The sequence below is a fragment of the Drosophila persimilis genome, unplaced genomic scaffold (assembly GCF_003286085.1).
Source record: "Drosophila persimilis strain 14011-0111.01,24,50 unplaced genomic scaffold, DperRS2 tig00000000-arrow-pilon, whole genome shotgun sequence".
In the NCBI taxonomy this organism is placed as follows: Eukaryota; Metazoa; Arthropoda; class Insecta; order Diptera; family Drosophilidae; genus Drosophila; species Drosophila persimilis.
In genome coordinates, this window is record NW_020825288.1 from 19,184,336 (window position 1) to 19,208,863 (window position 24,528).

At 37.2% G+C, this 24,528-nt stretch overlaps 4 protein-coding genes across 4 annotated transcripts; all 4 read left to right on the top strand.

Annotated features, from left to right (window-relative positions):
• The first annotated feature begins 2,665 nt into the window (after nt 1-2,665).
• On the top strand, nt 2,666-4,798 carry LOC113565792. Its single transcript, XM_026988970.1, has one exon. The coding sequence runs from the start codon at nt 2,666-2,668 to the stop codon at nt 4,772-4,774; it is 2,109 nt and encodes a 702-aa protein (XP_026844771.1). The 3' UTR covers nt 4,775-4,798.
• A 2,711-nt stretch (nt 4,799-7,509) lies between these two features.
• LOC113565799 (proline-, glutamic acid- and leucine-rich protein 1) lies at nt 7,510-11,914 on the top strand. The gene is made up of 7 exons (XM_026988966.1): nt 7,510-7,591; nt 7,659-7,863; nt 8,860-9,394; nt 9,462-9,641; nt 9,830-9,937; nt 10,631-10,928; nt 10,985-11,914. Exons 1-7 carry the CDS (start codon nt 7,559-7,561, stop codon nt 11,720-11,722), a joined length of 2,097 nt encoding a protein of 698 aa, XP_026844767.1. The 5' UTR covers nt 7,510-7,558; the 3' UTR covers nt 11,723-11,914.
• A 3,139-nt stretch (nt 11,915-15,053) lies between these two features.
• LOC6591323 (cytochrome c oxidase subunit NDUFA4) lies at nt 15,054-15,692 on the top strand. The gene is made up of 3 exons (XM_002016760.2): nt 15,054-15,107; nt 15,165-15,311; nt 15,571-15,692. Exons 1-3 carry the CDS (start codon nt 15,066-15,068, stop codon nt 15,631-15,633), a joined length of 252 nt encoding a protein of 83 aa, XP_002016796.1. The 5' UTR covers nt 15,054-15,065; the 3' UTR covers nt 15,634-15,692.
• A 4,489-nt stretch (nt 15,693-20,181) lies between these two features.
• LOC6591324 (60S ribosomal protein L10) lies at nt 20,182-21,685 on the top strand. The gene is made up of 4 exons (XM_002016761.2): nt 20,182-20,211; nt 20,281-20,586; nt 20,709-20,871; nt 21,462-21,685. The coding sequence occupies exons 1-4, from the start codon at nt 20,189-20,191 to the stop codon at nt 21,624-21,626; spliced, it is 657 nt and encodes a 218-aa protein (XP_002016797.1). The 5' UTR covers nt 20,182-20,188; the 3' UTR covers nt 21,627-21,685.
• Nucleotides 21,686-24,528: the final 2,843 nt, after the last annotated feature.

Sequence of the window (24,528 nt, forward strand, 5' to 3'; positions counted from 1 at the left end):
CAAAGGTCTCCTTGGGCATTATTCGAAATAGCGGATATATGAGAATTAAAACATAAGTTAGGTACGAATATAATGCCTAAGTCATTAACTTTGTACAGGCGTTCCAAGGAAATGTTATTAATTGTGAAGTCAAAAAGGTAAGGCTTGTTGCGATGGAAGGTCATGACGTTACATTTGGAAATGTTAAGAGGAAGAGCGTTAATGATACACCAATTGTTGAGAGCGTCGAGATCCGATTGAAGAAACAACGGGGACCACAGATCGCTATAGGAAAAACATAGCTTGACATCATCAGCATACATTGAGAACCGTGAATTAGTTAAAACTTGGGGAAGAACATTGATAAAGAGGTTAAATAATAAGGGCGCGAGATGGCTACTTTGCGGCACAACCGAAGAGACAAAAACTGGTTTAGAAAGAAAAGATTTTAAGGGGACACGCTGAGAACGATTACAAAGGTACGCATTAGTCCAGAGAAAAAGTTGGTCGGAAATCCTAGTAGAGATAGTTTGTGGATGAGGAGATTGTGATTAACTGAGTCGAAAGCTTTGCTAAGGTCAGTATAAACTACGTTAGTTTGGCATTGTTTTGCATAACTCTTACAAATCATTCCAGTGCACTATGGAAAAAAATTCCGAAATTTCTATTTCTCACAATTTCTTCTCAGCGTAGCTTACCTACGCTGGCAAGCTTTTTTGCGCTCCTGCTTTGCTTCGCCTAACTTACACTAGACTTTAAAAATTTATGATTCCAAATTGAGTTACACGTGTTTGTCGGTGTATTTAACCAAATCTCTAGCCTTATTAATGGAACCTATTAACAAACCATATTTAGGCTAAATAGCCTCAAACCTACCCTCTGTGATCACGTTGTTTTTCTGTATCGTGATTCAAGTAGACCCTAGTTAATTGTTTATAGGGTTGATTAGGGTATTTTTAAGTTGGTGAGAAGTTTAAAAAATATTTATTTCTCACCTCCGATTCGAGCTCAGCGACTGATAGACATATACATACATATGTAGATTGACTCTCAACTTCTTTTGACAGACACTTTAATATCTGGATTTAACATACCTATGTAAGTACACTATGTATAGTGGAATACGACCATAATCACTTGAAATCATTATCCTTTGAAATCTGCTTCACACTCTTCTACTCTGAGCTCTTTACAGCATTTGGGGACATCCACCCCAACTCAGAGACAGGAGCTGTCGACTTTTTTTACGTATGTATAGTATGAGTATACTACGCATATCAATTGTTTAACATTTTTATTTATTTTATTGTTTACTGTTCATTTCCTTTGTAGCCCTATGTGTTGAATTTTATAAAATTCATTAAAACTGAGCGTAAAGTCCGGCGTATACAAACACACCTGTAACCATGAGAATGCTTAAGCAAAAAAAAATAAATAAATAAAGCACTAGAAGAGTATTTACATTTCGGCGTTCGTAATATTTCACTTTTAAAAGCAAAGATAACAAATGTGAAAAGCTATCTTGTTCAAGATAAAGATTAAAAGATTTTTTTTGCAAGACACATTCATACATTTAATGCTTTGCATACTCGCTAGTTAAGAATCATGTTAAATACTCTAGCAAGATCATTTTTCTTTTATAACATATGGTGCATAATTGGTAATTTGACTCCAATTAACTCGGTAAGGATCTGCTTACAAAAAGAATATTAAACTGCTGTCGAAAATGAACCCGCTCATCTTATACGAATAGTTGCACACCTGTGTCAATAACAACACTGAAACCAATAACGGAACGGAAAATTGTAAATATAAGGGCTTACGTTACACATCATATAAGGAGTTCCTTTGCTGGGCAAAGAGTGGTGAGCTGCATATTCGCGAGTGCGATAACATCTCTGGTGATTGGCTTCCAAAAACAGTAGACTGTCATGTAAAACAAAATAAAAATAAATTTTGTCCGGATGATCTTTTTGAAGTTAAACAAAATGACGACGACCCAATTTGTTTAAAAATTTCCACTAAGCCGGAAGCTTATAATGAAACCTTTTGCTACGGTTCAAATAAAATAATACCATTGGATCTATCATCATCTGAAATGACCACAATTATACTGTTCTTAAAACAAAAAAGAATTAATGAATACTGGTTGCCAATAAAACGGAGCAATGCTTTCATGCCATTCATGATAAATTTGCCAGGAAAAAGATGGCAGAAAGTCATCGACGAACACATACTACCAGAACATTTGAAATCTGATCTTTACTGCCTAGCACACAACCTAGACAGATTAAAAATTGAATTGAGAGATTGCAAGAAATTTTTACACATGGTCTGCGCTTTTAAAAGTAGTCTTTTATCTCACTCAGGGTGTCCAGAAGGATTTGGTGCTTTAAGCTATCGGCCAAATGAATGTTACGGTATTAATTGGAAGAAAAAATCGCTTAATCATGTGCACATCAGTGAATACTATGAAAAACAGAACTCGATTAGAATTGTACTACAAGAGATAATTCCCCAAGAAAAAGAGAATTATTTCTTTAAGATTGATAGCTTTGTTGATAGATTTTCTGATAATTATATGGTAATAATGAATAAATATGAAAAGACAAAAGTTTCCTATGAAAACTCGAAATGGTTTCCAGTATTGAGTAAGCAGATTGTAGAAGCACCATCACCATTTTTAATGAAATTAAAATTCGATGAAAACTTACGCGAATTAATACTAGTGATTTATTACCGCAATTATCTATGGACTAATGAATATAACGACATTGGTGTTCAATGTTTTACTAATGCAGGCTATGAACTTTTAAAAAAAACTTCTGTTAATCTTATTTGGCAAAATGAAAAAAAAACACGTTCCATTTTTAGGCTAACTTTATTTGGAGATGGTCCTGGGGAGTATTGGTGCGAAGGTCATACAATTTTTAATTTTCAGTGGGTATCCACTCAACGATTAATAGCTTTTAAGAATATGCGCGGGCATACTTTTGCTACGCGGTTAGATATCCCATGCATTTACAAAAATAATGAAATTATTGTTAATTTTTGTATTTACATCAACAAAAGCACTAAAATATTTGGTAAAATGATACGCAATTTTTTTGTGAAGAAAGCGAAAGATAGTGTTAGTGATCTTATTATACATAACGTCCGTATTATGAATATTGAGAGCGTTACAAAACTCTCCATGGTTTGTTGGTGTCATATAATGGCACAACTAGAAATATCCAATAAGAGTTATGAAGAGGTAAGTGCGGAAGATATCTTTGAAAATGTTTCGAAAATTAGTGACAATACGTTTTCAAGCATTCGAGTATACAAAAAACTAATGAAAATGAATAGTGACTTAATAACTGTAATACGTAGTATAGAATACTGTTTCCCCGACATTTTTTCGTCAAATAACTTAATGAATAGTCAATGGATGCAGGTTCGTAGGGGAGAAAAAGGTACGGCACAGATTTTATGTCTCCAAAATAATGGTATTCCATATACGAGACGTTGCGAAGGAGACTTTGTGCATGGGGCATATTGGGAATTATTAACACAATCTATTAATTGTGAACATGCTCAAGATATTACACAAATTTTATACAACCTGGAGAACACACGCTTGATTGAGCTAACACCAGAAAAGGTTGTACAAGAAGTTAAGAGCCTCATTAAAGATAACAAACAAAAAATTGGTCCTGGCGATGTATACTTAATTTCTAACATCATTCAAGTCTCTCTTCGGAATCTTTCCGTTCCAAATGTAGTCTGGTCTAATGGAGTAGTTCCAGAGCTAGGTCAAAACCCTGCAAAGTGGAAAAGTGTAATCCATGACATCATAGAAATCTACAATATCCTAACAGATTTAGATATAGACGTAATTAGTAGGTCAGCTGATCTAAATTCAACAAACAAATTCTTAGAAACATTTGAAAATTCAATGGATACTCTATCATTCTTACAATATGTTGACCAAAATAGCTTCGTTGAAGAAGATATTGGATCTAAACTGGATTTGGAAGTTTTCGACTATGTAGACATTGGTGTATCCGTACAATCTTCTCCAAATTTTCTATACTTTTATATTAATCCTTTAGTAGCAAATGTATCTGGGATAGCATTATTTAACAATAATATCAGTGGTAAAGTTCCACAAAAGTTAAAAGGCAAATTTTACAATGAGGATTACCGATTTCTGCAATCCAATCATGACATTGAGGACTTTATCCATGAATCAAATTTACTACTTGCAACTTATGTACCAAAAAAACTTTTGAGTAGATTAAAAACTTTTTCAACCATATTTAATCAAATAACTAAAATCCCTCCAATAGTGGTCATTAAAGTATACTCCAACGACAAGCTTTTTCAGCAGGCTATTCAAACAAAAGCGGTTTCGAGCCATATTGTGTCAATATCCATACCTGGATACAATACTAATCTACCTGAGGCACTGCCGCTAATTCTAAGAAGATTGCACACTTATCATCATACTGATTCAGAGCAGTATTGCCACTACTGGAACTACGGTAATTGGGCTACCGACGGGGTAAAAATGTCTAAAAATGTTGAAATAAGCGAAGATATTGGGATATGTTTTTTAACACACTTGGCACCATTTGCTTATCTTGTAGGCGTTAACCTTACGTTTGATATGGAGATTGAGTCGTACTCTAAGAAAATGGATGATCGTACTTCGGATATCATAGCAGTGTTAGGCTGCTCACTATCTTTGTTGGGAGTATGTTGCATTTTTATCACAGCTTCAAAATTGTATTATTGGCGGCACAAGACTTAATCTAAAGTTTTACTACATTTGTCTTTAGCCATTTCTTTGCAAATGTTAATTTTTTTGTTCGCAATAATAATAATCAATAAACAATAATCAAGATTTTCCGGTATTTTTATTCATGAATAAAATAATAAATGGTTGTGTAGCCATAGGAGCAAGTCTTCATTATACGGTCTTAGTGCAATTTTTCTAGATGATTGTCATTGCATATTTCCAGCTCAAGCGATTTTTTCCGATACTAAGTACAACAAGAATAAAAAGATTTGTTTCAAAAACTTCTGTATTGTGTTGGGGATTACCACTTGTTCCTGTATTGCTTGTGATATTCTTAGATAAAAACTCCTTTGATATGGGCCTATTTTGTTGTCCGTCAGGGTATGCATTGTATTTTTCGTTTTTTTTTACCTATCGGAATGGTTATTGCATTAAACTTTATAATATTTAATTTAATTTTATACAATGTTTTCTTTGGTACTTCTGCAGCAGTAAGTCGTACAGATAGAGGGATATTTAAATCGCAAGTAAGACTTGCAGCGTTACTATTTTTTCTTTTGGGATTTACTTGGACATTTGGCTTATTGTCGGCATTGAAAGCTGGAATAATTTTTTCATATTTATTTTGCCCTACGTCAACTCTACAAGGATTCGTAATTTGTATATATTTTATTATTTTAGATCCATTAAGCCGTCGGGTGTGTAGTGACTACTTTGGTAATAATTGTAGAAATAGAAAATCAACCATTAAAAACGAAACTGATTATACCTTGAGAGATACAGAGTAATCAGTAGAAAATATATATTTTATACGAAAGTAAATAAAAACAAGCGTAAGGAATGCAAGAGCTTTATTTGTGTCTCAGTGGTTACAAACAGAAAATGTAAAATAAAATAAAATTTTGAAGAAAGGTAATGCATATAAGTTTCTCAACTAAATTATTCCGTCAAGCTGTGTAAAATAATATATCGATCTTAACAATTATTTATTCTAGGTCTTTCAATCAGAAGCTACCTTGCTAAACATTTTTTAGATCATGATTATTAACGAATTAAAGATTATTTATGAATTGTTAACTTAGCCAAAAATACTAATATTCACAAAGCTTATATAAAAACGATCGATGTTCAACGTTATTAAAAGTTTCGGCTTTAAAGCTGGACTTCCTTTTAGCTTTAAGGACAAAATAAATGTAATTTGATTTGATAATTTTATTTTTAAATGTTGGGGGGGAGTGGCTACGGCTGCGACTCTACATTTATACCGGATATTCATACCTCGCAAATAACTGTTGAACGTTTTTCGTTGCCAGCAAATACGTTTCTTTAACTCACATTTTTCTCAGCGAGCAGCCGTTTTTTTTCTATTTCACTCTGGTTTTTCCCCGACCGTTTGCTTGATTGAACCAAATAATATCAAGTAATCATATGATGGTATGATTGATGCGCCAAATACTTGAAGTAAATAAACAGGTGAGCTTAATGAAGCCTTCCATATTTATATGCGAATTAATTATTATTTTTTTGTGTGTGAAACCGATTTCCTCAGAAGCCTCAGAGACATCGTCGATTCAGCCAGACAATGGCCTTGAGTTGACATCGCATAGCACATGCTCATATTTGAATGCATATTTAAAAACTATTGAGGTTGCATCTGAATGTGAAGAGTATGAGGAAGAGGACGAACCGGAGCTAAAACTGGCAAAAACCGAAATTTATGGGTATTCGCCAAAACCAACAGATTTAAACGTGGACATTATGAGCTATAGGGAAGAAAAGAAGTTCACATATCCACGCCTGTACCGTCTTGCCAAGGTACTTCATTCTGTCCCTGCTACCCAGGTTTCAGTGGAAAGGGCATTTTCTGCTCTTAAACTAGTAATGACAGATCTAAGATACAACCTATCTACAGAATCTGTAAAAAAAAATAATGTTCCTAAAACTAAATAAATAGAAAACTTACTAGCATATAAACTGTTATACCTGTGGGTACAGGGAAGTCTGGGAAGCAGACAAGTGTCATATACATACATATGTCGTCATGCGTCGCCAATGAATGTATTTTGTGCATATTGTGTCATTATTCTTTAGTTCTCTTTATCTCTTGTACTCTTTTTCGCTTACACATAAGCCGCTGATTAGGAGGTCTGGGCAAGTGCCTAAGCAGATAATTAAATATTCATACATACACATGTATGTATGTATATATGTACATACATATTAGATATCAAATGAAAGGCATTAATGCGTAGGTCATATACATATATAGGACTATATTTGATCTGGCTCCTTTGTTTTAAAAGATATTTGAATTCAATTTTTATTTTCAATTTTGTATAATAAAAATTGAACATAAATTTGATGACTTAATTTTTATATCAAAATTTATATATAAAAATTATTTGTTCTTTTTATCATTTAAATTAATTTTACTATATAAACAAATTTTTTTTAATTAATTCAACAAATAAATCTTGGTTCTTAATATTTTCTATAAAAATTATAATCGTTACGGTCCCAGTTTATCTCGATTTTGCTCTCTTTAGTCACTTAGAAAAGTTTCATGTCATAAGGCCATAAATAATAATCTCAAGAAAGGAAACTTGGTATAATTAAAAATGAGAAGGTATATTTCAGTATACTTCTGAAGGTCAGATGGTATATTTCATCGATAAGTCTACGGTCACACCGACTTCACAACCAATCGGCACATGTTTTGAGAAGATGAATGAAATCGAGAATCTGTTGGAATGTATTACAAATACAAATTTGAAAACTCAAAGAATTTACTTGAACATGCTTGACGAAAATGATATCATTTGGAGCAAGGTATGTTGCTGTTTCACCGAAGTATCTCCAGATCTCTATTTCAATAACAATACATCTTATGACTTAGAAACTTATTGTGGCTCAACTAATAACTAAATTGGTTACGAAAAGAAAAACGCGTGCCCTCGGATACCGGCTTCTTATTTGTTACCTCAATCAATACTCCCTAGAAGTATCGGAAAAATCTGCAAATGTGTGGTTGACAATTATATTTAAATCTTTAAACGAATTCGAAATCCGTTTATACGGGGAAATTATATTTGAAGCATTGGGTAAGTTTTGATATCATTTTGTCTAATTGCCTTTTATCTCAACGTACAATCGGCACAAAATTTTATTTTTGCTCCATTAAGAGCCAAGTTGACGATATTAAAATTATGGTTATGCCATCAATGAAAACAAGATTTCCCACTACATTGGGGAAATGCAGCCCCAAATCATGACACTACCACCGCTGTGCTTTACTGTTGGTCTTAAGTGATGTTTCTGGAGCTCAGTATTTGGTTTCCGCCAAACCATAGTCTTGCCATCACAGCAAAAAGGATAAACTTGCTTTCGCCTAAGAATATTACATCATCCCACCAGATTTGGTCCTTTTTAGAATATTCCTGGGCAAACATTTTCCTTAATTTTCGGTAGCGCTCAGAAACAGGCTTTTTCCTTGCGATACTCAAAATGATTATAGGGGTATATTAGATTTGTGGTGAATGTGGATGTGTGTAACGTCCAAAAGGAAGCGTTTCCGACCCCATAAAGTATATACAGTTTTGATCAGCATCAATAACCAAGTCGATATAGTCATGTCTGTCTGTCCGTCTATCCGTACGTCCCGATGAGCACCTAGACCTCAGAGACCAAAAGAGCTAGAGCAACCAAATTTTGTATACAGTCTCCTGTGATATCACACTGTCACAAACATATTGCAAAATTTTGCCGCGCCCCTTCCGATGTGGCCAGAATTATAGCCAAACGAAACAAATGAAATTGCAGTGGCTACGCATCGCCTGGCTCAGTACCAGAGTTAAGCAGAGCCGCGGCCTTTGGCGCGGCTCACAACGTTCCTCCTATTTCCCCTGCACTACCGATTCTGGTATCCAAAACTGGATCTGCAGAAATTGTCATTTTGTATCTTCTTTTAAAGAAGTTCACTACTTTCCCGGTCGATAATTAAACGTGCCTTATAAACGCAACCATCATTTTATTATTAGTTTTATATATTCATTAATAGAAAGAAAATTAAATGATATTCATTCATATTGATTTTACAGCACTACTCATCGAAAATATCCAACGCGATTTTAATTTGTCAAAAGCATTTGGCTCCGTACATATCCTTAAAGTGATCGAGAAGGTTTCACTAAATGAGGTACTTGCAGACGATTTGTGCACTCTTTCTGCCCTTCACACTGTCGAACAATGTTTGAAATATTATCCAAGGAGTCTTAAATCTGGAAAATCTGCAATTGAAAAGTTCTTGATAAAATTATTAGACAGCACTAATCCCGATATTGTCTTTCAAACCGGTGAATGCTGGCTCTTATTACAAAAAGTACGCGGTTCTCTCAGTAATGGAGCTGATAATGATGAAAGTCAATGGCGAGATTACCAAATGACATTATTGGGTAGTCTTTATTTTATTATAAACAAGACATGTCCAATATCTGAGGAAATATTTGTTTGTCCAATTGAGGCAAAACACTTAGAGCATTTTACAGTGCATTTAACAGAAGATCCAGTAGAACGAGCCGCACAAGTCTGTCAGCGGTTTTGCAATCTTATCGATTTTTTAAAGATTGCCTTGAGGTGAGGACAACCGATATTTTAGAATTTATTTACAACTTATTTCTTTATAAAAACATTTCTTTTGTAGCAAACCGTTCCATGACAAAAAAATAATTTATACGCAACAAATTTTGTGTTTTATACAACGTGGATTACATGTAAAATTAAATAATGAAAATAATCCAAAAATGGATTATGTTTGTTTTAAAGCATTGTTACCGCGAATGCACATTAAGTTGTTGGAGCTTCTGGAAGTATTGATTGACATGTAAGTTAAAATCAGACAAATTTATCAAATTGCTTTTTTTTCTAAGCTAACTTTTATTAAGTAGCACTATTCATTTAATTTAGAATATGGGTCTAGCAAAAAGGTTATACGCAAATAAAAAATGCGGAGCGCTAAAATTAACATTCCGCATATCATATAATCATTCTTTTAATCTTATACAATTCAAGATGTCACACTCATCTCAGGATGTATTTTCGCATTATATTGAGCATTTTACTGGAGTCGCTTGAAAGGACCAAATTGCTTTTAAAGGAAGGAAACCAACTCCAATTTGTGTAAGTAATAATTTTTGTTGTATAACTAGCAAGTAACGTCAGCTTTTCTTGCGTTGCAGTCAAATGTCTAAAAAGAAATTTAATTAGAAAACAATCTTATGCTGATATTTCTTATCTTTGAATTTTTGTTTGTTAAGAATCGTATACTTTTTACGTGCACATCAAATCTACATCTATGTTAATGTTCCATGATTAATATATTCATTGATCATTGATCTTAAATGGCGCACTGTCGTGTTGCTTCAAAACAAGCAATTGACAGTAGGTTCATTTTTTAGGTAGCAATTTATAAGTAGGTGAAAGTCGTCGGCGTACGCTCAGAAGTGGATTTTTTTATGAAGAGAGATGTCGGCGAAAAGCCGCTTTCTGAAATTTGATGCATTTTTGACTTCTCCAGCATGAGGTTTCCCCAAAAGTTATCCGATTGACTAGAGTATTCGGTGATCGGTATTAAAGACAAGTTCTAAAATCCTACCCATGCTATTGCATATGTCAACGAAATTGTACTACATGAATGGGAACATCAGGTTAGAGTCTTCAGAAGTAGTTGCATCTCATCTTTTAAGTAAGGGACAAACAATAAGTGATCAAATCTTATTATAGTTTATTTGTACAAACTTTGAAGATATGTCTTTCAAACACAGTTTATTTTATGAAAATATCTTTATTCGTTAAAAATGTTTGTATTTTTAGAAAATTTCGATTAATGGTTTACAAAGCAATATCACTATGGTGCTCGAACTTAAAAGAAGGAAGTCACTGCGAAATAATCTCGGAGACCCTTATAAGCGAAATATTAGATGATGTAACACAGCGACAGTCACTTTTATCGACAGAGTCAATAGAGAGAAAAACACTGGAGACTCCATTTTCCAGGTTTAATTGCCTTTCTTTTAGTGAAAATGAGAAATTGCTTCGTAAAAAGGCCTTTTCTTGCCTTCACATAATTTTAACATCGTCTGGTCATTTATTACGGAACTCTGTTACAAAGGAAAGTACGGTATATTTTTTTTTTTCCTTTTTAATTTATAAATTTTTTTTTAACAGAAGGTACACAACGCTCTATTGGAAATTTGTATTAAAATGCATGCAGAGCATATGAAATCGGAATATTCGTCTAGACTCTGGAATTGCCGCTTGGATATATATAAAATATTAATTTTACTATTGAAGTCGAGAAATTACAGCTGTCCTGCACCATCTGAAATTTTAATGTGCTTTTTAGATGAATCTCGTTTATTTGAAAATAGTCTTGAAGTACGCTTAAATTCTCAAGCATTATTCGCAGCCCTGGAATCATCGCTCCACCCCCAAAAGGAAGATTTATGTTTTAAACAAGAAAGTTTTAAACAAGGATGTCCAGAGCAAACAGACTTAACTAGAAATAAAAGTACTTGTTTTATATCACCGATAGATTTTAAATTCCCATTGAACTATGTTAGTGACCGAGATGAAAAATCGAATTCACATTCTTCCAACCACCCAATAGTTAATGAGCAAGACAGCACGCAGCAGACCAGCTCAAATCAACAGTTAGGTATCAAAGTAAATAATTCTGAAAGCCACGTGGGAAAAAATATTAGTAACCCAATAACATTCAAAGAACAGAAAATAATGTTATTACCTTTGTCTGGTGAAATGCCAATACATAATCAAGATGAGGTTGGCTCATCTCATTGCGGGGGTGTAAAATCGATAGTAAATTTACCTTTAAAATGTGAAAATTTGGATGACGATAAATTGATTGCCGAATTAGAATCCGCATTTGTAAATGAGCTTAACTGAAGTATTATTACATTTTTTAGTAAAAATGGTTTTGATTTTTCATTTTTGTTACTGCAAGTGCCGTAAAATTTAGTTGTAAAATATTGTTTTGTACACATCTATAGAATGTTTCAACAATAAAATTAAAATTTTTGCCGACATGTATACATTTGAAGAGGCTATATTAAAATCTTGTTCCCAAAAAAACCTCAATTTAAAAACAACAATTCTTTTTTATGTTTCACATCTATGCTGCTTTCTGAAGGATTTAATGTTATAAAATTGATTTTTTAAACCAAATACTCAAACAGCATAGTGATATATTAGATTTGTGGTGAAAGTGTCCGACCCCCCGAGTGGCTGTTGGTCCGGCCACCCAGGATGCATTGTCGGCTGGATTTGGCGTTGGCATCAAGGTGTGATGCCCATGGTGAATGCGAATTGGCTGCATCCGAGTGGCTGCTGGTCCGGCCACCCAGGATGCATTGTAGTTGTTGTTGGCTTTGGCATCGTGAAATGATGCCAACGATGTGCGTGAATTGGCCGCGATCTACCGGGATGCATTGTCGGAGATATTGGCATTGGCATCGGGATGTGATGCCAATGAAGCGTGATATATTAGATTTGTGGTGAAAGTGAATTTGTGTAACTATACATATAGATGTGTAATATAAAGTATATATGTTCTTGATCAGCATCAAAGCCGAGTCGATTGAGCCATATTTGTCTGTCCGTCTGTGTCCATCCGTGTTATTTGACGCCTTGTTCTCAGAGCTATAAGACTATAAGAGATAGATCAACGAAATTTTGTATCCAGACTGCTGTGATATCACACTGTGGCATCTACAATTTTGAAGATACAAGGAAACCAAAACCGCAGAATCAAAGAAAATTACCATATCATCCAGATTGCAGATCTGAATCAGATCGGGTGATTATTATTCCAGACGGAACGAATTTGTAACGGTATTTAACAGTAACGGTTCCGAAAGATACAAAACGGTAAAATGTGATTTTACGTAGGCCTGGAGAGGACGTCGAGAGAGACTCACAAAATTGAGTTCGTGGAGAAGGCCAACCCTGTAAAGGATCGACATTACCCGCTGTCGCCAGCGATGCAGGAAGTGGTGTGTGGGGAGGTGGACAAAATGTTGGCTTTAGGAGGTATCGAGTACAGTGATAGTCCGTGGAGCAACCGTACCACCGTGATGCGAAGGCCAGGCAAAAATCGCTTCTGTCTCGATGCCCAAAAGCTCAAAAAAGGAACCATCAAGGACGCTTACCCATTCCAACGGGATGACGAGCAGAACGAGAAGCCCATAGCGTTTTTTTCTGCCAAGCTAAATTGCCACCCAAAAAACTACTCGGTGACAGAGAAGGAGTGTCTGGCAGCCCTCATGGCGATCCTAAAGTTCCGTCCGTACGTAGAGCTTATGCCGTTTACAGTCATTACTGACCACGCCAGTCTCAAATAGTTCATGACCATGAAAAACCTGGATAGTCGCTTAGCTCGTTGGTCCCTTCAACTGCAGGCCTTCGATTTCGGCATAGAACACCGGAAAGGAGTGGACAATGTAGTGGCAGATAAATTGTCGCGCAGCATTGAAGAGCTGGAAGTGGATCCGAATAGTATCCTGAGTTTTGAAACGGTGGAATTTGAATCTGGGGAATATCAGGAGTTAAGGAAGGAAATCACAGAGAACCAAGACCGCTTGCCTGCTCTCCAGATTGTTTATGGCCTGACATTCAATACCCCGAAACCCTATTCACACACACACGCGTTTACACGGGTAAACATTGCTCATTTTGGTGAACATGTTCTTGTTCTTGTAGTTCTTGTTCTTGTTCTTTTTTAGTAAGTGAGTCAACTCACTCATATTTCTCACTTGCTCTCTTAGATTGCTCACTTACTCACTTGCTCAGTTGCTCACTTGCTCACTTGCTCAGTTGCTGACTTGCTCTCTCAGTTGTTCACTATTCATGCACAGATGGTTCCAAATTTCACTATACTTTCGAATTAGCGACATACTGAATTTTTGAAAGAGTAAACAGCTTTGCCGGTAATACAAAAAGTGTGAAGTAAACGTAAATATGAGCAACAGCCACTTCACAAAATGCCCTTTGAGGTGCAAAATTGCGCAAAAAGTGAGTAGAGAACAAGTGAACAAAAATGAACAAGTGAGCAACAAAGAACAAGTGAGCAAAAAACCTATACGGACCTATATCAATTTAGGGCTGATCGGCCACGGCCAGCGATCGCCCACGTCGTTTGAACTTACAAAAAACATAATCTACACGCCAAACACCTTCCACATAAAATGTTATTTTGTTCCTTGTATTGTCCTTTATTTAGTATTTAGTATTTATTATTAGCTTAAACAGATTAACGTCTTGGCCATTGAACTTAATATGTAAAAACACCAACACCTTTCACGAACCGAAATCTGCAATCAGCTGTTCAGTTCCAGACGATTAACCCTTAGTGGGGGACGCATGGGTCCCGTCAGTCCACCTTCTTTGGTCGAGCGATTTGTGGAAATCTCCTCATTGTTTATGTCCCGGGGACCCTTACCAAGAAGTTAAGGTCAAGTGGTCTGCGTAGGGTCCCGAGTTAAATTAACTCCCGTAAAACTGGATCCACTCATCCACACATGTTCCATTACGTATGGGTGAGGGTGTCCCTGTTGGTTAAACGAAAATTTTAGCAGTTATTTCCTTGTTTGCCTTTGTGTCGAACGTTTTGGTGTTTCTTTTTAGTTAGTGATAATATTGCGTATATCTATTTATTTATGAGAAAGGTGAAATTGTCAACTTATAATTATTAAAGTTTGAATATATATTGAAACATGATGGAGTAAATTAAAATAGAGGAAGGACGCGTGGCGTAAGCCATGGATTAGCAGCCGAGGGTGGCCAAAATGAAAATTGTGTTTGGTCACAGGTAGGGCGGGCGAGCGAAGTGATGACGCCAGAGCTGAAGTCTCTGGGGTTCTCATAATGGTAACCCAGCGTGTGACGTTTCGTAGTTTGAACTTGCGCATCTATATACTGTATGGTTAGTGGTATAATATTTGTATATAAAATTTACATGATAATTTTTTAAAGTTACAATGACATTCTCGGTAACTATTATTTTATCGAAGACAAGAAGAAGTTTTAAAATTTAATTTGTATTGTTTATTTGCCTGTCAGCAAAAATTTCCATGGCGTGGAAGACGCCGTTCTACGAAAATACTGAAAAGATTTAATTTACATATAACTCTGGTCACACATATTTTATCCATAGAAAAGAAGAATTAGGTAATTGGGTTTTTATTTAACTGTGTAAATCAACTAATAAATTTTTCATTAGAATCGTATCAACATGCAAGGGCTTGGGTTACAAAGTCTTAAGAAAAATCCTGCAGTAAGATTAACATTTTAAAATTGATTTTTTGTAGTTATATAATCAATCATTTTGTAGCTGATCCCACTTTATGTCTGTGTTGCGGCAGGAGCCATTGGTGCCGTCTATTATATGGGTCGTTTAGCTACCAGAAATCCAGACGTGACATGGAATCGCTCAACAAACCCAGAACCATGGCAAGAGTACAAAGACAAACAATATAAGGTACCTTCTCAGCTACATAATATACTTACATACATATGTATACATATGTACATACATATACTCCAAATATGCAGTTAGCGGATCGACCAGTTACTTCATTATATTCTGATCATTTCGTATGTATGTGTAGATGTACATAAAAATTTACATACTTACATATGGACAAAAAACATAAATCCATATATACATACATACATGCATGAAATCATAATATAATATAAATAATTATGGATTCAAACAACATATCATCTCTTTTCAGTTTTATTCTCCTGTGAGGGACTACTCAAAAACAAAGAGTGCTGCTCCAAACTATGAGGAATAATATCTTTAACATGTTATTAAATTCAATATGAAAATTAAATGCATTCAATGAATTAAAAATTTCGATGTTTTTATTAATTTTTCAAAACTAGTCATGCATGTTTACTTAGTTTCTATAGAAACAGAAATATAAGTTGGTGCACCCGTTTTCAAAACGAAAACATTTTCCTTGAGGAAATGGAAAAAAAAAACAGCTTTTTGTATAACAAAACAAATCTTAATTTCAAAATGAAAAAAATATTTTTATCTTAGCCCAACCTCAAATTTGGCTCGGAAATAATTGGAAATAATTTTTGCGCATAACTGCACGAATGTTCTCGTAGCATGCGCGTAACAAAACATCTGTATAAGGAAAGCTGTTTCCCGCCACATTTAATTCTAAATGTTGGGGAAACCAAATGTTTTGTTGACCATTAGCAATTTAATTTAAAATATATTTGCGGTTATTCGCACTTCGGCAGACATGTAAAATATACAGGTATTGTATCTAAGATCTTCTTAACACGCGAACTTTTTGCCTCCGTTTTGCTTCAAAAACAGCAATTGAAAAAATTAAGTCATTTTATCAAGCTGTATATTTTCGAAGCAACCAGTTCAGCTGTTTTTGTTTGACCGAATCGCTGAGAAAATGAAACATATCGACTCCAAAAATTTGTGGAAATGAGAGCACCTAAAACGAAAACGATGCGTTTTGGCTGAAAACGTAGTCCGCAAAAGTAAGTAAAAACCGGAGCCTGCCTGATTATTCGTTTATTTGTGTTTTTTGTGCCAGTTTTAATGGTTTTAGTTTATATAGTCAGTTTAAGTGAAACGTCCAAAAAGCGCGCTACGTCATTTTGCTAAATTCAGAATGGTGGAAATATATCAATTGGGCTGAATTCCTTGATCAAATTCAAATTAGCGTAAGCTGTAAACTTACTTTTACAAATTAACCAGTGTTTTTCTTCAGACTTCATGTTCCTTAGCAATTTTCTGGAAACTGGCATGTTTCTTTATTATCAGGCAGGCTCCGGCTTCATACAAATTTTCCGATTTACTTTTGAAAACGCAAAAATTGGTGCTCGGGTTTTCACAAAACTCATTATTTTTCCATATAGCGTGGACACGGAGCTGGTATGGTGAGGTGGAAGAAATAATAACTCGCAGTAACCGTAAAACAAGTAGGCAGGAGAGGGAACGACTGGCGATTTCACGCAAAATCGATGCGTCCAGCGACATGAAATGATGATCGAAATTTTCCAATGATCTACTGTGAGTCTTGTCTTAGTCCAACTCCTGGAGCTGGAAGACTTTTCAATCTTCCCTGCATCTTCTTATCTGCTTTAACCTTACAACTAGTATATAGTAACCACACAGCGAGAGCTCACTCACCCAAGTAGCATTCAAGAGTACATGCCGTAACGCCCAGTGTCATAATGGTCAGTGGTCAGAGCTTCTGCCACATTAAGGTCGTCGTCCTCGTCGTCACTTGATACATTTGACACTTCCTCATCCGACGGTCAAGTCGGACAACTTGTAACGAACCCGCTTTGTCATTTATTCTAATATTTCAATTTCTTTTAAGAAAAATCACACAATTAACACAAAAAAACACAACAACTGCAAGTAGTTGAGAAAAAGCTACTGGCAACAAAATATAGCGTGGAACCCCAAAAGTGTCTCAAGACACTTATCACTATTTTTGTGCGACAACTTGCATGTCTGCAACTTGATTTTGATAGTAAATAAAGTAACTTTTCACGAAAAAAATAATGGACTGGATTGGTTTTATATGTTTACTTTTATAAGTAGAACAAAACACAAAATGCCGCAGGTCAAATTTGTCGCGGGAAAAAAGACATGTTCTGTACCGTTAAAATCTTCTGAGAGCTTTCAAAGCTTCTTCTCGTAATTGGTGTATTTGTCAGTAACCGTCACTTAATGATGCTCATTGATCAATTGCTCACATGCAGGACGGTGACATCATCGATGGGATCGTCCGCCCAGTCAAGATATGTCCTGTCTCCTCTTCTGTGGAATATAGCAGTCAACAAGATTATATGTGACCTGGAAGGCTGGGCTCTAAAGTCGTGGCCTATGCGGACGACGTTGCGATTATCTTCTCAGGGAAATACCCCCAAACACTGTGCGACTTAATAACCGCAAAGCTAGCGCAACTGTCGGAATGGACAGAATCGCGCGGCCTGGGAGTAAATCCCTCAGAAACAAAACACGTATTATTCACAAATAAATACAAGGTACCGCCCCTCAACCCACTAATACTACATGGATGCAGGCTCTCCTTTAGCGACAGTGCCAGTTACTTAGGGTTGATAATTGACAAGAAGCTTAACTGGAACCTGAATGTCAAAGACAGAGTGAAGAAGGCAACGACTGCACTCTACACATGCAAAAAAGCTATTGGGCTAAGATGGGGTATGTTCCCAAGCATAGTCCAATGGATATACCAAGCTATAGTTAGACCATTACTACTCTACGGAGTTACTGTGTGGTGGCGGGCCCTATCAAAAAGGGCGATCACCAAGCAACTGGGCAAAGTCCAGCGAACTGCCGCCCTATGCATCAGCGGAGCTCTTCGCACCGAGCCTTGACTTCGCAGGAAAGGAACGGGCAGAAGCAGCAACAATACGTCCAAGAGACTTATTTCAATGGGTTACTCAGTGCATAGGTCACTCAACCATATTAAATACAAGCAATACCGTCCCCTCAAAAACAGACTACCAAGTTCCAAGAGTTCAAGCGGAAGTCATAGCGATCAGGGAGGCTCTGGACTGCCTACAAGCGGTTGCCGTTACGGCTACAAAGCTAAACATTTATAGCGATAGCCAGGCTGCGATCAAATCGCTAAGTGCGATTTCCTCGAACTCGGCCACGAGATGGCTCAGCAATTTGCTATTAACCTGATTTGGGTCCCGGGCCACCGGGACATCGAGGGCAACTGTATAGCGGACGAGCAGGCCCGATTTGGCACTACAATCCCCCTTCTCCAAGACAAGGAGGATATCTGTATGCCAATGGCCACCTGTAAGCTTATTACAAAAGAGTAATACAAGCGACTAAGAAACGATATGTGGCAAATAGTGCCACGATGTCGCGTAACTCGGCGAACAGGGCCGACCATGGACAAGAAGCGCACCTCCGAGCTCTGCAAGCTAAGCAGGAAAAGGTGCAGCGTAGTCATACGCTCCCTCACGGGACACTGGCTAAAAGGCACGCTAACAGGCTGGGGCCCCCATATAACGATTTTTGTCGCAGCCATAGAGACGAGGAAGAGGAGGAGACAGTGGAACACCTGTTCTGCTCCTGCCCAGCTCTTAGCAGAAGAAGGCTAAAGCACTTGGGCTCAGCCTTTCTAAACGACATTACAGAGATGTCCAAACTATGTCCCAGAAAGATATCGAACTTTGAGACAGCATCTGGATGGGATAATTGCTGACAGGAAGTCTCACAACGCGGGAAGGAATGATCCTATGCGGTATCACAACGGGCTGAAACCGGTCTAAGTGTGACGTGCTCTCAGAGAGCCCGGCAGCCGCCTCAACCTAACCTAACCTAGTAACAGCCAAAAAATATTAAAATGAGCAAAAGCTCTGAGTTTTTTTGCTAATGTGAATAATAATATAAGTGTCTCGAGGCACTCTTACGTGTTAAAGGGCTAAATTCGAAGTATGTTCTAAAATATGTCCAGTTGCGTTCGATTTTTTATTGCAATTGCGGCCAAGGAACATCCCAGATGTTTGGTGACAAATCCTTACGGACCATCCCCCGAATGGATGGTTGTTAGTGTGAATAGCACTAAGCACCTTCTGGTGGAACGGTGGGATTTTTCACTGATGTGAAACCCCGATTCACGATTCACCATCCGTCAAAAAGCAGCTGATGAACACTAAATTACAAAGTTTTGGTCTATATTTTCACAAACAGTAACAGAACAGAAATGCACAAATTGCTCATTGGCTTAACATTGATCGATTCTGTTCCGTCTATTGTCTCAATGTGTAAGAAAAAAAAGTAATTTACTAACTTTCAATGTTGAACCTCGGCATTAAAATGTAGATCTACAACGTTACTCCTTTTAGGCCCTTAAAAATTTCAGTTGGGTGTTTTAGCGTACATACATCGTATATAAAAGTGTGATTTAGAAAAAACTCAGCCCGATGGTCGACTGGATGAGAAATTTTAACATATTTTTCGCTCCTGCAAAAGGATGGAGGAATAAGCTAAAAATATCTTCTTAGGATATGTATCTGTTCATAGTGGGTACTGGATAGACATTTTTTAATGTTCCAGTCCACCGTTTCAAAATCGTAATGTTCTGTACATAAGAGTACAATTATTAAATGGTACATCTACCTGCTCTATTTCCGGCGGTTAATGTGTCTTCCTTTTTTGTTTAGACGTCGTGAAAGAGGTATGCATCTTGAAATATCTTTGTCAATCGATATGTTATTTTTTTATTTGCATTTGATTTTTCGAAAATTATACGTTCATTGATTATAACTAGTAAATATATCTGAGTTGTAACATTGTTAATTTTGTATATTTTCAGTTTAAACATGGGTCGTCGACCAGCAAGATGGTATGTACTAATATTGAAGTCTTCATACATAAGTATATATGGATAACTATTTTTAATTGTACTTTCAAGCTACCGCTATTGTAAAAATAAGCCGTATCCCAAATCCCGGTTTTGCCGTGGTGTTCCAGACCCGAAAATTCGTATATTTGATTTGGGCAGGAAAAAAGCTACGGTTGAAGACTTTCCTCTTTGTGTTCATTTGGTATCTGATGAATATGAACAACTTAGTAGCGAAGCCTTGGAAGCCGGACGTATTTGCTGCAACAAATACTTGGTTAAGTTCTGTGGAAAGGATCAATTTCATATTCGAATGCGTCTGCACCCATTCCACGTTATTCGTATCAACAAAATGTTGTCGTGTGCTGGAGCCGATAGGTAAGTAATAGTCTTTTTCGACTTACATTTATACAATAGAATAGCACTGGGCTATGAAATTTGATAGGAATACTTAAATCTTTAAATTGTAAGTTAAATTTGTTATTGATTTTTTTCTGCAGGCTCCAAACCGGAATGAGAGGCGCTTTTGGTAAACCGCAGGGTACCGTTGCTCGTGTGCGTATTGGGCAACCGATTATGTCTGTTCGTTCAAGTGATCGATACAAGGCCCAAGTTATTGAAGCATTGCGACGTGCCAAGTTTAAGTTCCCAGGTCGTCAGAAGGTATGTTATGTGATATCAGTAATACTTGGTAATAGTGTTCAAATTTTCCAAACTACTGAAAAAGCTAATTATAGTACACTAAATTTTACATTATATTAAAGTACAGATATGGAATACTGGTTTGTTCGCTTCAAGACAAGAAAGCTATGTCCGTCCATGCATGTGTCTGTTTATATGCAAACAATCCCTCAGTTTTTAAGAAGTGATAATGCATTATTTATATCTAAACTGTCCTGATCTCATTAATAGAAAGTTTAAGAAAAACTTTTTCTCAACGTAATCTGAGCGGTGAAATATGATTTCAAAGTTATTACACTCGATATTTCGAAGGCTATAAAGAGGTAAATAGTTTTAGGGGGCCAAATGTAAGGCTTTTTTGTCGTTTCATAATAATCAACTTTAGCCATCGCATGGTGAGTTGTATTTCGGCACTCTTCAGCCACAGACAACAAAATCAATACGTTCTGACACTAGCTTGGACTTTTAAGCTTTTATTGAATTAAAATATATATTTGAGTTTCTGAATTTTCTTAAAGCAATAACTTCCTATTATCAAATTATTCTTATGCTTGTCACTTGTTTATTTTTAGATTTATGTTTCAAAGAAGTGGGGATTCACCAAGTACGACCGAGAGCGCTATGAAGAGCTCCGCGATGATAATCGTCTCGCTCCCGATGGTTGCAATGTCAAATACCGACCCGAGCACGGTCCAATGGCTGCTTGGGAAAAAGCTCAGCGTGAAGTTTATGGTTAAACGTTAAAACGTAATTTGAAACAATAAACGAAGAACAGACATTCTATCTGTCAAGATTATTGATTTTGTTTTATGAATATTTACCATTAACCAAGGAAACGATCAGTCGTATACCAAGAGTTTGTTGGAAATCAGATGAATGTTCTCTATTGTAATTACCAAAGATAACGTTGAACCAATCCGACTTTGCGAGGGTAGGGCTGTACCTGCGTTACGCAGTTGGTCGAGGGATTGCAGGATACCTGCTACTGCCGTTGTGAGGCACGCTGCTGACCTCTGCAATTTCATAAGAACCTGAGCTATGGACTTCGTATCCATCTGCGGTTCAGGATAAGAACCTTGGGCGTTGATGGACAAAGTTGGTGGTTTTGCTGAGAGACGTTCACGGCAGATTGACGATTTTTAAGCTTCATGCTTTCTGCTGCAGTTTGAGCATGTGAGGTCGTCCTCGGTCATGGCGTTACATTATGGCCTACCTGTCCAGTGGTCCTCAGCGCATCTTCAACGGACTGGTCGCTTTAGACAATAGTTCTTCGTGTGGTCGAATTCAAAGCAACAGAAGCTCAAACGGAGGCAGCGCCATTTACACCCGTTGTCTGCCGACCCTAGCGATCTTGAGAGCTTCCTTGTTGTTAGGGGTCCTTGTTGCTGGTTAATAAACCAGCGCTGATGGAAGGGCTCGTCCTGGACTTTGGGTTGGTTACAGGTTGACCACTCGACGTCCCTTGGGTGTAGATGCTGCAAGATTTCTTGCCACTACCCTAAAATTTCTGTCCTCGGAAAGGCAGAATTGGGTGTAATGCACACGCAGTGAATTTAGGACTCTAATTATCTTTCTATGGGTGTCAGCATCCTTGGCGTAAATACGGAGGTCCCCTGAGGTTGCCGTGCGGAACTCGTAGTCCTCTGGGATCGGGGGGCTCAAGCTATTCGCAACGGCAGGAATGGTTATTGTCTTGAGCCGCAGCTGCGATGGACAGGACATCATCACCAGATGGGTTATGTTGAATCCTCAGCATCTCCCTCACCGCAGTCTGGGCAACAGTTGAGAGATCCTGTTCACTCAATGTGGCAAAACGGTTGCCTTGGATTCAGGCATTGGTTTCAACGAAGGTGCGATTGCTATCCTCGATGCTTGGTTAGCTTGGTTAACGTGATAGCTGTCGTGACGGTCGAAGTGGTAGTGGTTGCTGGTCCAAACCCTTGCACTAGGGTATGCATCAGACCATTAACAGAATGATGGTCATGGATACGTGGAGGAGAGTAGAAAGAACTGATGTCCGAGTCGGCATCATCATCCATATCTTCATCCATTACACAGAGGGACAACCGGCAACTTAATAGCTAGTTTCAAGCACGCGATACTTTCACGACCGAAAAATGTTGCAGGTTAGGCCCAGCCTGGCCGTACCAATTAATTAAAACTTTTGTTTTTCCAATTTTTATACCCGATACTCAAAATGAGTATTGGGGTATATTAGATTTGTGGTAAAAGTGGATGTGTGTAACGTCCAGAAGGAATCGTTTCCGACCCTATAAAGTATATATATTCTTGATCAGCATCAATAGCCGAGTCGATTGAGCCCTGTCTGTCTGTCCGTCCGTCCGTCTGTCCGTCTGTCCGTCCCCTTCAGCGCCTAATGCTCAAAGACTATAAGAGCTAGAGCAACGATGTTTTGGATCCAGACTTCTGTGATATGTCACTGCTCCAAAAATATTTCAAAACTTTGCCCCGCCCACTTCCGCCCCCACAAAGAGCGAAAATCTGTGGCATCCACAATTTCGACGATACGAGAAAACTAAAAACGCAGAATCGTAGAAGATGACTATATCTTTTAGAGTGCAAAATCTGAACCAGATCGTATAATTATTACAGCCAGAATCACGAAAACAATTTCACTCTTTCTCGCTCTGTCTCACTCTAACACACAGGTTTCATGGTCGGTTTTGCCAATTGCAAAATATGAGTTCAAGGATCTCAGAACCTATAAAAGCCAGAGCAACCAAATTTGGTATCCACACTCCTGTGATATCGGACCTTGACCGTTTCCTGTTCAAATTTCGCCACACCCCCTTCCGCCCCCGCAAAGGACGAAAATCTGAGGCAACCACAAATCTCAGAGACTATTAAGGCTAGAGTAACCAAATTTGGTGCACACACTCCTTTAAGATGTCACTATAAAACGTATATCTCAGAATTTCGCCCCACCCCCATCCGCCCCCACAAAGGACGAAAATCTGTTGCATCCACAATATTGCAGATTTGAGAAAACTAAAAACGCAGAATCATAGATAATGACCATATCTATTAGATTGCTGAATCTGGATCAGATCAGATCATTTTTATAGCCAAAAGGAACAAATCAATTTGCAGTGGCTACGCAGCGCCCGACGTCACGCTCAGACTGATTTTCTGTCTCTCTCGCACGCACTCTTTGTCGTGTCGTTAAATATTAGCGGCGTCTGCCGGAGGAGAGCCATACTGACTTAGTATCGGGTATAACCGTAGAGTTGCGGTGTCCGCAGCAACTCACAACGTTCCCCCTCGTTTTATTTTACTTTTTTCAAAATTTCAACAAATTATTGATGCTAATTTTATTTTTATTTTTGGAGCAGTAATTAATTAATATTGTGTGGTACCAATCTTGGCAATTGGGTTAAAAACAGTTATAAAACCTTGTTGAAATTGCATTTAAGGTGCAGAAACGTTTTGCACATGATATTTCGGCCCGAACTCTTCAACGTTGGTCAAGGGCGGTGGCTTTAATGGCAGCGAAACCTGCCAAAAAGAAACAACAATTTTCCAATGATAAAAAAATCGGTTAAATTGGTCGAAGCGAAAATCAAAGTTGAATTGATACTGAGTGGTCCAAGAAAAGTATAAATATAGATTTACCTGATA